At 32.6% G+C, this 16,019-nt stretch overlaps 1 protein-coding gene and 1 non-coding gene across 6 annotated transcripts in view; both read left to right on the top strand.

Annotated features, from left to right (window-relative positions):
- Positions 1 to 16,019, top strand: part of LOC141377866 (uncharacterized) — a 110,591-nt gene that overhangs the window by 23,604 nt on the left and 70,968 nt on the right. The gene's annotated exons all lie outside the window — the stretch shown is intronic.
- On the top strand, positions 7,969 to 9,590 carry LOC101882251 (class A basic helix-loop-helix protein 9-like). The gene has a single exon (NM_001386331.1). The coding sequence runs from the start codon at positions 8,486 to 8,488 to the stop codon at positions 9,281 to 9,283; it is 798 nt and encodes a 265-aa protein (NP_001373260.1). The 5' UTR covers positions 7,969 to 8,485; the 3' UTR covers positions 9,284 to 9,590.

Here is a 16,019-nt window from a genome sequence, read left to right as displayed (position 1 = left end):
AGAAAAACGTTCTCCTAGTTCATATAAATCGTAAACTATGATTCTTTTTATTTAGCTTATTCACGAGCCGCCCCCCCCCTAAAAAAAGGTATTTAAAATAAGCAAAACAATATGTCTTTTGACTGCTTTCTTTAATAACTACATTACACAATACTTGTATTATTACTTTCAGTACTTGAGTAGTAAATTTTGAAATAAACTACTGAATACTTTAGTACTTCCACTTAAGTATGGTGCTTAAAGAACATTTCAACTTCTACTTAAGTCACTTTTTTGATAGAGCACTTGTACTTTTACTTAAGTCTGAGTCTCTAGTACTTTATACATCTCTGGTTGCTGGATGTTTTAGCATGTTGTAAGCATGTACGTTGATATCATAGCCTATTTTAACATTGTGCTTACATGCTCCATGTTTTAAAATATTGTTAGCAATGCAAATAGTAACTAGTATGTTATGATTATGTTTCTAACACTTTTTAGAATGTTGGAATTTCTTAATACGACCATGTTTAGCACATTACTGGCATTTTTCTAGCATGTTATAAAATGTTTATAATATTTAGTTTATTTTTTATCATCTTAATTACATGTTTTATCATTGCTAGCATATTTTAGAATGTTGTCTGAATATATTTAGTACATTGGTAGAACATTTTACAACTTTGCTATCATGTTTTTACATGTTAGCATTTTTATAATGTCACTATCTTGTTTTGAAATGTCAAGAATGAGGCTTAAATTAATCTGAATGGTTTATTAAGCTACTAGCATGGTTTCTAGCATGTTTTAGTACTTGAGTACTAGCAAGTAGTTTTCAACATTAGTAGGCCTAACATGTTTCTATAATGTATATATGAACATTACAAGCATGCTTTCAAATGGTGCTAGCATGTTTTACTGTGTTGCTGGCATGTTAACATTTTAATTGGATGTTTTCGCATGTTGTAAACATGTGCTTTGATAGCATAGGCTTTATTAAAATTGTGCTTACATGCTTAGAATGTGCTTAAAATGTTGTTAGCGAATAATGGTTACTAGTATGTTATGATTATGTTTCTAGAATGTTGGAATTTCTTATTACTAGCATGTTTTAGCACATTACTTACATTTTTCTAGCATGCTTTAAAATGTTGTTTGTAGTATTTAGGTCATTGCTAGCATCTTAATGACATGTTTTAACATTGCTAGCATATTTTAGATTGTTCCCTGAATATTTTTAGTAAAATTGGTAGCAAACTTTACATCTTTGCTATCATGTTTTAACACATTTGCATTTTTATAATCTCACCATCATGTTTTGAAATGTAAAAATTTGACACTTAAGTTAATCTGAAGGTGTGGAAATGTTGGATAGAATGGAAGCTTTATGAGTTTCTTGGGCATAATGTATAGGAAATCCAAGATGTATACTAACATTCTGAGTTAGAACAGTCTGAAGGTCGGACCTAAATTTGGTGGTTGTACCTTGAATGCTCTAAAACAAATGAAGGTCACAATTATTTATCTTGGAAGAAGAATTATTTGAAGAAGTATTTTAGCCTGTTTATGTGTCTTTGTAGAAGGTTAAATAGGCATTGCCCATGTTTTGGTATGTTAGCAAAGTTGATATTAAGTTACTTCCATTTTTTTATTAAGCTACTAGCATAGTTTCTAACACGTTTTAGTTGCATGAATATTTTTAGTACATTGGTAGCATGTTTTACAGCTTTGCTATCATGTTTTTACATGTTAGCAGTTTTAAAATGTCACTGTCATGTTTTGAAATGTCAAAAATGAAGCTTAAATTAAACTAAAGGTTTGGAAATATTAGATAGAATAGAAGCTTTATGATTTTATTGGGCATAATTTATTGGATATCCAAGATATACTGTAACATCCCGAGTTAGAACTAAAGGTCTGACCTAAGTTTGGTGGTTGTAGTAGCTTGAATAATCGAAAATGATTGAAAGTGACAACTATTTTTCTTGGAGGTATTATTTTCAGTTATGAAGTTTGCACTGCCTGCTAGTGGTTTTAAAAATTTTGGTGCGTTAAACTTGTTAACAATATACTAACTAATCTTGATCTAAACAATTCATATGGTCAGGATTTGCACTAGATAAATAATTACTTTAGAAATACTTATTTTACATTAGGAGATGCAAAACGGAGATTTCATCTCAATGGCTTGGAAGAATTATTAGAAACAGTATGCTGGCTTTTTTATGCCTGTCTTTGTAAAAGTTTGAATAGACATTGTCCAGCTAACAGTGCCTTGAATGATATTGTGTTATATCAAAGGTGCTTTGAAAACTGACTTGGCAGTTTTGTTTCAATTTGAAATAATATATTGATTGTGTTAAATAACAGTCGGACAGCTAAACTTAGATTGCTCTAGTCATTACTAGGCAGTTAAAACTGGACAGGAAGGAAGCAATGTCTAAAACGGTGTCTCATTCTTTGTTTAAAGGTTATTGCACCACCGCCCATTGATGATATGATCTTAGTTGCTAGAAAGCACTCTTGAGCCACTGGTTTGACTGGAGGCCTGGTACTTGAAAAACAGCCCCAAGAGAAGATGTTACACTTTTGCCATTATGACATGATGGTGGGTCTGTCTAGTGGCTTTCTGAGCTGACTGTGGCTTATTAGATTAGATTGTCCACTCAAAATAAAGAAAATTTTTGGTTTACTCTCTAATCCTGCTTTAAACCTGTATGCAGGTTTATTTTTATTCTGTGCAATAAAAAATTAATAAATAAATAAATATATATATATATATTGAAGGGTGTTCAAATACAAATTGCTTTAGTCCCCAATAATTTCAATTGCCTGGATAAAAATACAATGGGAGTCAGTTAGAAGCAAACTGTTTGTTTATTTGGTTATACTTTCTTTAACATATCTTCTTTCATGGCCCATAGTTTTGTGGTAGATGCAATTCTGCAAAGACAAAAAAAAAAAAGACTTCTGGAAATTGAACATGTGAATGTTTACCCATATCCTATAGTTTAGATTCATGTTTTCCCCCTTCATTTTTACTGGGCCTACATAACTTTTGTTTTTCACTTGATTTATTTGAGGAATTTCGTCTCTTGTTTTTTTATTTTATTTTTTATTTAACTCGATCTTTCATTTAATGTTAATTTTGTTGGAAAATGCTGGCATATTTATTTATTAGTTTGAGTAATAAATACTCCTAGACCAGGGCTGTCCAAACTCGGTCCCGGAGAGCCGGTGTCCAGGAGAGTTTAGCTCCAACTCTAATCAAATACACCTAAACCAGCTAATCAAGCTCTTAGGTAACTTAACTTCCTGGCAGGTGTGTTGAAGTGAGTTGGAGATAAACTCTCTAGGACACTGGCCCTCCAAGATTGAGTTTGGACACCCCTGTCCTAGACTATTAAAATACACTCCTTATTTTTGATATAGTCTCATACAATAATAACATCACAATATGGTACATAGATTAAAAAAAATATGTCGCTGCTTGTTTAAACAACTTATTTAAAATAAGCTGATGCAACAAAATTCTTGAGATTTTTTTGCGACGACTTAAGAGTTTTATGTTCAATCCACTTAAATTTGTTACGTTCATTTCATTGATTTTTATTGGGATAACATGAATGAATTGTGTGTAATTCTGCAACTCTTTACAGTGTTTTATTCTAACAAATAAAACTGAGTTCTATTAAATAAATAATTAGTAAAATTAATACTTTTAGTTTTAGTTTGCCTTTGCATAATCAACATATCTACTGGATCTGACATAATCTTGATCCTCAAGCAGAATGTATTGTCTCCTGACTCTTAGAGAAAAAGAGATGAGCTTAAAAGCATAGAGCAGATTTTTTCCTCCTGCAATAAATAATGTCAGGTTTGAGACCACATTACGACATGGTGGTTGGAAAAATACTTTCATTGCGTTTTTAACATCAAATGCTGAATGATAGAAGGAGGTCAACTAGTTAAAATTTCACAACTTTGTCCACTTTCAGTACAAAACACATTTTTTGGATCGCTAAAACACACTAGAGGGTTCAAGTATGGGATACGCAAGCTGTTTGTGAGTGAGAATAAAAAGGCATCAGTTCAGAAGCCCTTAACTCGCAGTCATCACAGGTAATAATTGTAAAATATCTGTGTTTCTTTTCCCCAGCTTTGAAGTGAGGTGGCTACTGTCTGTTCTTGCCCTGTAGGAAGCGCACATTAGATTTATGACTTTGTAGACAACCAAATTACACTGTCCCTCGCTGCAGCCCAGGAAGGCCAGTAATCGCTTAATACACAACAGCTAATTGTGACCATACCGAGATATAGAGTTTATGTGACACATGATAAGTGTTTTTCCATCCCTCTGGCAGAGAAAAGGTGTAAAGGCAAATTGGCAAAAGAGGCTTATCTGATAAAGCTGTAATTTGTCATGAATGTTCCCATTTTTCTCTCAACACCCAAGACACGGCTTTAGTCGATCTATCTGGATCAAGGTGGAGGGAAACTATGAGTGAAATTCTTTTACTCTGTTGTCATTTGTATGATATGAATGACCAATGCTTTAATTAAGAATGCAAGTCTTTTATTTCTATACTGGTAAAAGTTTTGTACTGGTTCTACTTCATTGTTTTGTTTTAAAACCATTTTGTCCTCCCGAACTGTTATTTTCAAATAAATTCTCAACCCTTTTGGGCTTTTTATAATAAATACACTTTAGCGGTCATAAAATTCTTTCAAAGAAGATTGGTTTTCTTGAGGTCAGTCTTGCAGTTTTTTTAATGTAAGTTTTTAACACAATGGTAATGCTATACACAATATAATGCTAGTTATGCTGTAAATAATGTCATTAAAATAATAATTTTTGGTGTCCTTTACTCTTACAATGACATATTCCAAAATTCTTTTCATGGTTAAAGGTTCTTCATGGAGCCGTCAATACTTATAAAAGACTTTTATTAGTTATGCATGTTCCGTACTGTACTGTAATAACAATAAATTGTGCATAATTACATGCAACATATGACTTTGCATCCAGTGGCGCCCCCAGAAAATTTTCTTAGGGGTGGCCAGAAGAGGCCGCACCAAATCTTGGGGTGGCACACAAAAAAAAATGAATTCAGTGTAATGTTTTATTTTTGTTTCTGGTAAATGAAATAATGTAGTTTTTATTCATTAAATTAATTCTACTTGAAATATTGCAATTTATTCTTTGAAATAATTCAGCAAGTACATGTGCAAACCAAATAAAAATCTATGTTTATTTTAAAAACACTTTTCATATACTGTATAAATAACTTCTTTTTTAACGTGCCTTTATTGTACATCATACGAGATATGCCATGTCTAAAATTAATGAAGATTAATGAGTTTATTATTCCCAGAGATGGGTTGCAGCTGGAACGGCATCCGCTGTGTAAAAATGTGCTAGATAAGTTGGCGGTTCATTCTGCTGTGGTGACCCTGGATTAATAAAGGGACTAAGCCGAAAAGAAAATGAATGAAAGAATAATGAGTTTATTAATTACCCAAACAAATGAACAAACTGAACAAAAGGCATTACTATACACACTCACTATAACTAATAATATTATTTATCCATATTGCTTTTTGAACCATTTTATTAATGCAGCTTCTTCTATTGATATACTGTAGCTTAAGGTAAATATTAAATAGCCATTGCTGTCTATTGAAGGTGTGTGCGTGCTGTCAAGGACGATCGGGGAGGGTAGTAGTGGTGGTTCTAGTTTAAATGACACCCTGGGCGAACCACCCTATACACCCCCACCTCTCTTGAATTGTTAGATTTGTTATTCAATAAATATAACAATTTATTTATACTTATTCTAAATATATACAATTAATATTAATATACAATTATTTTTCTAAATAAATAACAGAAATCAGTCCTAAATATTACTGGAAAACAACAACTGGAGTGATATGCCAACATCACTTAAGAAACCTTTTGCATAAAAATTAATTATGACAATTCTAAAGAATACAAAAAATGTATTATAGAATTATCTGTGGTCTTAGACCAGATCATGGCTGAGAAATCATGTTATGAAGTCTTACCTCCCTGACTCATTATCCCTCCTTTCTGCTTTAAAGGCATGCTTAGTGAAAGTAACATCATCATCATCATCATCATCATCATATTATATAAACTTTAAACGACTTTCAAAACTCGCTGCGTGCCGACACCTCTGCACAAAAGGCTGTTACTCCGGTTTCACGGCGCATGAGCGGTGCCTATTATGTCGGCGTGCATGCAAACAACCAACCGGGATTCACACAGGAGTGCGTGAGGCGCGCGGGAATGGTTTTTCGCGCGCATGCGTCAGTTTGCTTTCACCAGCATTGAACCAGAGGGGGAGAGCTACGTCAGTAACACCAACAATAATTTAGTGACTGCATTTTATTTATTTATTTATCTAAATATTGGGAATTTATGAGTTCATTTAAATCAATAATGTCAACGCAAAATTATATTGGGGTGGCCAAAGGGGTGGAGGCCACCCCTTGGAGGCGCCCCTGTTTGCATCTAGCAGCAACTAGTTATTTGAAGTTCAGTCTTCTTGGTTCATTGGTCAGGACCAAAAAAGAAAGGGATACAGTTGTTCTTAGTTAGCTTATCATTCACACTGTAAATTCTATGCCTTTTTTGACATTTTTCATGATGGAACTTAGAAGTTGAACAAGTACGCACAAACATGTTTCTAGTGCCTATATTAAAGTTTTTTTTTTTTTAACAATATGACTATGAAGAGAAAAAACAGATGCTTTGAGCATTCTGTGTTTTCTGGAAGCATCTTGTTAGTTTTTGGTTTGTTTAGTTGTCTTTAGTGTTGCATTCATATTTCACTAAAACTGCATAAGGGCTCATTTGGAAGAAAATAAATGCATCTTTTCAGAGGTCTAAGTCTGCATATTTGGTGCACATCAGAGATCAGATCTGATTCAGACGATCCACGCTCACAGACAAATCACACTACAGTTTGCTTTAAATAAACCTGATATACCCACCTGATCTCACGTGGAAACAAGCATTATAAGAATTTTTTTTTTCTTTTTGTCTTTTTTACTTTTCATTAAACTATAGTATTTGTATTGCTTAAAGTTGATATATTAACCAGACTTTTTCTGTTCAGTGTGATATGCCTTGCATACTTATGAAGCATTTTTACAGAAGTAGATGAAACTGATAGAAATGTAAAGGCCTTATTGAGCTGAACACAGAATATTTGCAGTTGAGGAAGTCTTATGCTTTTAATGTTGTGTAGAGAATTCATAGAGAAAGAGGAAGTATGTACGGGTGCGGCCAATAAAGGAATGGAGAATTATTGACAAGTGACGAATTCCACTAAACTCTACCTGATAATATCAGCTACTTGTAAAAGCTCGAATCAGGAAATGAAAGTGGCTGCGCACCTCCTGAATGTAACTTTTGCATTGCATTGAGGATACCAGAATTCTGTAAATCGAATTATTCATTTGTATCCAATAAATTACTAATATGTTTGACATTGAAGAAAACTCTCTCCTGATCTTTTTTATTGACCATGCATGGAATTAATATTCCAACAAAACTTAACTACTTTACGTATTTGTCAGTTTAGTGGCAGTTTAGTGGCCATATGAAAATAGACAATTTTAAAAAGAAATTGTGGCACACAACTTCGCTCCTAAATCCAACCGTCATTGGTGGAGGAGCAAAAAGTACTAAATTGTATAATTGAGGTAGTAAGAATTCATACAAATTAGCCACTAAATTAAAAGGTTGCGAATTGCAGTGAGATTGTGTTGAATATACTGTTAAAATATGTGATCATGTAATAAAAATAATTGCTTCAAAGAAAGTTTAAAAAAAGTTCTTCTCAAAAGAATGTTTCTTGTTGGTGTGAAGAATATTTTATAATTCTGAGAGACTGTTACAATGGAAAGTTTTATGTGAGTTAATGAAACCATAGTTGCCATTAAAGAACCTTTATTTTTAAGGGTGTATCTCTCTAAGAGTTGTTTCTGCTGTTTGCGAGTATAAATGATTCCATAAAAAACACTATTATTATCAAAAAGTCAATTACCATAGAGTCAAAACTAAACATTCAACAGCCATTTTTTATAGACCTTTGAGTTAGCTACATCTGTCAAACTCACAAATGCCATTCCTCGTTTTCGGCACAGTACAGTTGGAAAGCTCAGATCCTGTTGCTGTGGAGGTGTGTCAAAGCTTGTTGACTGATGTCTACACTTGCCTTGAGGGCACTTGTAAACACAGAATACACCTTTGCTTATAGGCAGCTTGCTCACGTGATGCATCCAGAAATTGCCTTTAAAAACCCCCCTCGCCCTCGCAGAGACTGACAGATCTGATCTAGAAGGTGAGCAAAGGATTTCAACATGTGGATGTTTTGCAAAGCTGACTGTTTGTAAGACTTTTTAACTCTAAAACTGAAGCTTTGAAAGTTGCAGAGAAAAAACAACAGCAACAACAACAACAAAGTGTACAACGATGAGCCTGGACAGCATCAGTACAGAATCTGAGGTTTCAGAAGATGAGTTGGAAGATTGTCCTTTGGATCAGGATGAAGACTGTGGAAAGAACCACCCAGGAAAACATCGTTCAGAGTCATCAGGCCCAAGTGATACAGAGGATTCAAAAGCTGTGAAAAGACGTACTCGACCCAAAAGGTCTAAAGCACGAAGAGCTGCCGCCAATGTCAGAGAACGGAAGCGAATCCTGGATTACAACCAGGCCTTCAACGCATTGCGAACTGTCCTCAAACATGACCTGAATGGAAAGCGTCTATCCAAGATCGCAACTCTCCGTCGTGCCATCCACCGCATTTCAACATTATCTTTATATCTACAAACACATTCATCCACAGAACCACACACACCTCAGTGCACCCATACAGAGTGTTTCCGGCTACCAGAAGAGACAAGTTCCCTTCCCAGAAAGGCAGGATCTTTCCAGGAACCAATTGAGAACTACATACATCAGCCAGAGCTCACAGCCTCTCCAGAAATTCCTGGGATTGTGTACCAAGACATATCAAATTTGGCACCAACACCACGTTATGGCCACTGTGCAGCCAACAATCAGGAACATTTGAGTCACGGACATTTCGTTCACCAATGGGACGACCAAAGCAGCGGTGGATATTACACTGGATTCCAAGAGGGGACTAAAGTCTCCTGTCATCAGAACCATATGGACACCTATGCAGACTCTGTGAACCCGTCTTTAGCTTGGCAGTTGGGTTACCTTCCATGTCATGGATATCAGCAGTCCTTAAGTATGCACTGAGTAACGTTTATCATCTTAGATTTGTGTTGAAAACCATTATTAGAGAATGTTTGGATACATTTTTGTTCAGGTAAAACAGTATACTGTATATTACAGCAAATGCCTGGTAAAAAAAAAAAAAAAAAAAAAAAAACTTCTATAAATGTTTATCTTTTGTACATAATGGTTTTGTAAATGTAAGATGTTAGATAATATGACAAAAATAAGCCTTAATAATTTTGTTGTTGTCTAAATGTTTTTGTTACTGCATTCATACATTCTGATATGCACAGCCCCCCAAATAAAGCAGCTTATGTTATAAAACAGACTGGCTCTTTTAAAACTATTGTAGTTAAATTATTATTGTCTACTAAATACAAAGCAATTACTTCTTTCAGCTTAAGAAATGACTTATAACTGTAAATTAAATAATTATTTGCACATAAGGTGTATCAATTATATTTGCTGAACAAACAGTTGACGTCAGAATTATTAGCCCCCGTGAATTATTACCCCACAGTTAATATTTTTCCCCAATTTCTGTTTAATGGAGAGAAGTTTTTTCAACACATTTCTAAACATAATAGTTTTAATAACTCATTTCTAATAACTGAATTATTTTATCTTTGCCATGATGATAGTAAATTATATTTTAGATCTTTTTCAAGACACTTCTATACAGCTTAAAATGACATTTAAAGGCTTAACTAGGTTAATTAGGGTAACTAGGCAGGATGGGGTTATTAGGCAAGTAATTGTATAACGATGGTTTGTTCTGTTGACTATCGAAAACAAATATAGCTAACGGGGCTAATAATTTTGACTTTAAGATGTTTATTAAAAGTGTAAAAACGGCTTTTATTCTAGCTGAAATGAAACAAATAAGACTTTCTCTAGAAGAACAATTTTAACAGATATAATGTGAAAATTTCCTTGCTCTGTTCAACATCATTTAGGAAATAGAGGGGGCTAATAAGTCTTACTTGATCTGTTGTCTTGATCCTTGTCAGTGTAGAACAACGTTTTTGCATTTAAGCAAAAAAAAAAAAAAAAGACCCCCCCCCCCCTCAAAAAAAAAAAACACTTAAATTAATTTTTATTTTTATTATCACATTTTACAGATTAATTTTCATTGCAAGCATTTTTCTGACTGTTGTCATTAACATTACATCATACTTTTGCATCTTTGTACATTCCAATTCCAACTGTATTTCTCATAAGTGTGCCTTTTATATCTTACCATGTTATTACTAGTTCTTAAAATGCTTTTATTAACAGTTTTATTTATTACTTTTAGCTGCAAGCTGTAGTCATTTGTCAAAAATTCTGTTAGTATGTGGAAAAGTCTAGTAGTGCAGCAAGTTCTTTGTACTATGTCTCGAGAAAAGGAGAACAGAACTAGTTAATCTGCAAAATTCCTTTTGAAGTGTTAAAAATCTTCTGACTGTTTAACATGTAATTGCTGTGTCAACTTTACATTCTGTTTTATGGCGTCAAGCAGAGTTGGCGTTGATGTTGTAATTACTGCAAATTGTTGCTGCATGTCAACATGGAAGTAATAAGTTTCACAATTAGCTGTTGAAAAAGTGGCTGCAATCTTTACACTTTGAAAAATGCTGCGTTATGTCAATCCAAATTAGAGTTAAATAGAGACAAATGTAACCACTGGATCAAAATCAGACTATACATTTTATTTTAAAAAGTGTAACTAACTAACTAACTAACTAACTAACTAACTAACTAACTAACTAACTAACTAACTAACTAACTAACTAACTAACTAACTAACTAACTAACTAACTAACTAACTAACTAACTAACTAACTAAATAAATAAATAAATAAAAAAAATAAAAATAACAGCACAGCAATCAATTGGGTCTAACCACTTGGTCAAAATCAGACTATAAATCAAAAAAAAAAAAAAAAAAAAAAACAGAATTTTTAATATATTGGATTCATTGGAAATGTTAGAGTGTAGCAAAATAAATAAATAAAATAAAAATAACAATGCGACCATTAAAGTGATTGGGTCTAACCAGTGGGTCAAAATTAGATTATAAATTAACAATTTTTTTAATAACCCAGAATTTTTTGTATATTAAATGTACTAGAAATTTTAGAGTGTAACTAACAAAATAAAATAAATGAATAAATAACAATACAGATATGCGATTGGGTCTAACTACTGGGTCCAAATCAGACTATAAATTTAATAAAAAAATTAACCCATAATTTTTTTGTATATTGTATGTATTGGAAATTTTAGAGTGTAACAAAATAAATAAATAAAATAATAACACCGATATGCAACTGTATAAATATGGAAGACCATTACTCCATGTCATATGACAATTATGATTTATCGTAATTAAGATGATTCATAATTTCTACTTTTAAAGTAATAATTTAAATTTATCTTATCGTTTCGACTTAGTAAGTCATAATTTTGACTTGTTTTTTTTTTTCTTCTTACCTGTCAGGAATGGCCTTCCAATAAATAAATGTTCAGCACTCCAAACAAAATGTATGTGGTCTGCATTTGTTCTAACAGGATTTGTCATGGATCTTTATAAGTAATAGGTAATATAAGAAAATGGGAGGGTTGTTTAAGAAGATGTAAAGTTGAACTCCAAAAGTATTTCCTTGGAAGAGATTGAGAGTATACATTTAAAAGGTAATTTCTCAGGCTTGTAATAAATTTTTCTTTTAGCAGAAGGGGGCAGTGATGGTCTTTCTCCAGGAGTTCCCCCCCCCCCCCCCCCCCCCCCCCCCCTCAGGATTGATAGAGGGAGGCGATTCCAGTAAAATGGAGGTTTGAGGAGCAGGAAAGAGCTCTGTTCTCCCTCAAGGCAGAAATGACTCAGCTTTGTCTCTTGATCACATCCAGTCAGATTTTGTTCCTCTTCACCACCTCCTTCACACAGTCTGATAACACGTCTGTCTTTATTGACCCACTAGTAACAACTGCTCATTTTATACAACAGCTTTGAGTCAGAACAGCTCAAGATCAGTCAGATTAAACTAAATAACAGGTTCAGATTGCGAGGAAGGATTGTGGGAAAGTATTTATGAATGCAGTCATGCCAAACACCTTATGAAATCTGTTTATATTTGAGTTGCAGGTTAAAGGTTACAATGTTTTTATTAGGTAACTACACAACTAGGCCACTTGAGGGCAGCATGTTCATGCAAGACTAAAGTCAAAATAGATTACTTGTTTTTTGAATGAAAACATGCTGGATGTACTTTTGGTAAACATGTATGGTTCGTCTCGCTGAACATGTAACCTAGTATATGACCAAATAATTACAAACAATTACTTTTACATTATTTTTAAAAATCTTAAACACATGTAGCTCTCAAATTCTCAACATTTGATTTTAATAACAGAAAACCTGATGCCACATTTATAAATAAATATATGCTTTTACTTTATTTATAGAATTTTTTATGAAGACATAACACCCAATAGTGTGTCATGTATGTTAAAAAAAAATTATCTCGGTGTTATTACCTGATACCAACTAGAACATGTACCAAAACAGTAGCAAACAATACAGCAATTATACAGCACCATCAAAAATAAATAAATAAATAAATAAATAAATAAATAATAATGAAATAAATAAATTAATTAAAATAAATCAATAAAATCTTAGCCAGACTAATGGAATAAGAAACAAAATAAAATATAAAAAATATTTACTGAGACATTATTAACCAATACATCTATAGAAGAGGCCCCATATTTTGTCATACATCTTCTGTTTGCCAAATCTAGAGAAATTTAACCTTTCCAGCTTGAGAGCAGAAACCATTTCAGCTAACCAATAAAAAAAAAAAAAAAACTTAGAGGTGGACTTCCACTCCATTAGAATCACTCTCTTGGCCAGCACCATGCCAAACATAAGGGAGAGTTGTTGATGTTTAGGCATAGCTAGGGCCTGTCTGAACATCCAAACAATGCTAATTCCACATTCAATTTAATGTCCATTTCAAAAGCCTGGGAATAAGGTCTGAAGATACTTTTTCAAAACTCAGATACAGGACCAGAATGTATGACCGTTGGAGAGATAGAAGGATACAGCGTATTAAGGTGTAATCTATGCATCACTTTAAATTGTATTGTATGAGCTGTACACATTTATATTTAATGTATAATATAGATATTAAAATGGGTTTTCAGTAACCAAAACAAGTAAGCTTGTGAATAAATGTGTGAGCAGAAAAATACAAAATATTTAAAATGTGAATAAAATAAAAAGATAAAACTAGTTTAAATACCAATTCCCACAATTAATCGCATATTGCCTGCCTATAATTAAGAAATTGGCTGTTTATTAGTACTTATAAAGTATGATTTTATTCCTTCCTAATCCTATCCAATGCCTAAATCCAACTACTAGCTTACTAAATAAGCAACTAATTAGTCGTTTATTTATCTGAAAGTCTTAGTCTTTGGTTTAATAACAGTGATAATTTGTACCTTAAAGTAAAGTGAGACAACACTATTCTTAGGCATATTCAAAACAAGAAGCATGAGATGACATATTGAAAGACTTCTATTTAAGCATCACGGTTTAGCTATCTGTCATTTTAAAACTTTATACCTAGCTACTTTTAAACCACAAGGTTTTTACCAATTTGTATGAATAAAGTTTTTAATAATTTCAAAAATAATTTAGTATGATGATCACTTAATCTTATCTGTACTTATTAAAAGTGTCTAAAAGAGTGAATTTTGGGCTTTATTTGTACATAAATGTATCTGTTAGACTAAATGATGATCACATAATTTGACACACATTTTAAAACATTAAAATAAAAACTTTACTCCCATTTAATATGCTCTTTTATGCATTTGAGCACTATGAATTTACAACAATGTGAGGGTGAATAAATGCTCAATATATACAGCTGAAGTCGGGGTTATTAGACCCCTGAATTATTAGCCTCCCCCTGTTTATTTTTTCCCCTAATTTCTGTTTAATGAAAAGAATATTTTTTTCAACACATTTCTTAACATAATAGTTTTAATAACTCATTTCGAATAGCTGATTTATTTTATCTTTGCCATGATGACAGTAAATAATATTTTACTAGATCTTTTTCAAGACACTTCTATGCAGCTTAAAGTGACATTTAAAGGTTTAACTAGGTTAATTAGGTTAACTAGGCAGGTTAGGGTAATTAGGCAAGTTATTGTATAATGATGGTTTGTTCTGTAGAATATCAAAAAAATAATAGCATAGCTTAAAGGGACTAATTATTTTGACCTTAAAATGCTTTTAAATTTTTTTTTAAAAAACAGTTTTTTTTTAAAAACTGCTTTTATTCTTACCAAAATAAAATATTATATATACATATATATATATATATATATATATATATATATATATATATATATATATATATATATATATATATATATATATATATATATATATATATATATATACTGTGTATATATATATATATATATATATATATATATATATATATATATATGTGTGTGTGTGTGTGTGTGTGTGTGTGTGTGTGTGTGTGTGTGTGTTTTATTCATTTATTTATTTATTCATTTATTATTAAACTAAACCTAAAGACCTTATAATCCTCCCCTTCTCAAAATTTCCAACAAGTGCGTCAGGTTTACCATCTGACCATCATTGAGCCTTCACACTTGAATCCAATACCGTCAGCACAAAGTTCACATTCATTCTGACTTAAAAGTCAATCTGCCCACACTTCTAGGCTTTATTATCATTTCATCAAATGCCAGGATGAAATAACTTTACGTGTCTGCCGTGAATCCTTTTAAGGTCTCTGTTCTCTCAGCGCCTTCGCTCAGATGCTTTATATGACTAATACAGCACGTCAATGCAAGCATAAACAATTTAAAGCTAACAAAAGCCAGAAGACAGATGGTTTCAGTGTCACATAAACAACCCTGTGAGCAGCACGTCTCATGTTTTTTTTTTTTTTCCGGTTGTCCGGTTGACATTGAAGTGCACACAGTCACTGATGGATTGGGCAAAGGCTAACCGCTAGCCAGCTAAATGACAGATTGCATGGTGACAGGGGAGATGAGCACCGTCGGGATCACTGTCTCGTGCAGAGAAGGTTTGCTATATCTAGTCTGGTCTAGGGAGACCATTACAGGCTTGTGCCATTTTAGCTCAAGAGTACGTAAATGACCAATGTGACGCTGGTAAGAAACTGTATAAATTTAAATTAGTATATTGATCAGTGGCCTAAAGTAAAAGGTTGTTTATGCTCATAGAAATGCACAGTGCTTTTTGTAATGAGAGACAGTGACCTGTAGTAGTTTACGTGACATTTGTGTAAATTAGCAGTTGTTTGTACATACAGTAAATACATCTGTTAACATTTACTTGTTTGTAAGGCTGTCATGACACCTTTAAAGTCATCACAGGACAAATGTTATGAATATGGATGAGATTTTATGAATATGACAGCTGTCATTAAGAATAATTCTCTCAGCTACTGTATGTCATTTTGAATGGAAAGAAGACATTATTTGAGATGTCTTTATGACAACCTGACATAAACAAATACATCTTAACTTGCTTTTGGCTTTGCCATAACAACTTGACAGTACTAAGACAAATAACTTGTCATAAATCCATCATAAACATAATTATTCATGAGTCCATGAGTACTTTTCTAATGACTTGTAATTTCAATTTCTTATTAAAATGGCGAATACTTTAATAATAAACTGATAAAATATTAAA

This window comes from Danio rerio, chromosome 15 (genome assembly GCF_052040795.2).
Source record: "Danio rerio strain M-AB ecotype USA chromosome 15, GRCz13ab, whole genome shotgun sequence".
NCBI lineage: Eukaryota > Metazoa > Chordata > Actinopteri > Cypriniformes > Danionidae > Danio > Danio rerio.
The sequence above is the reverse complement of the archived record's forward strand: the minus strand, read 5'-3'. Positions and strand labels throughout refer to the sequence as shown.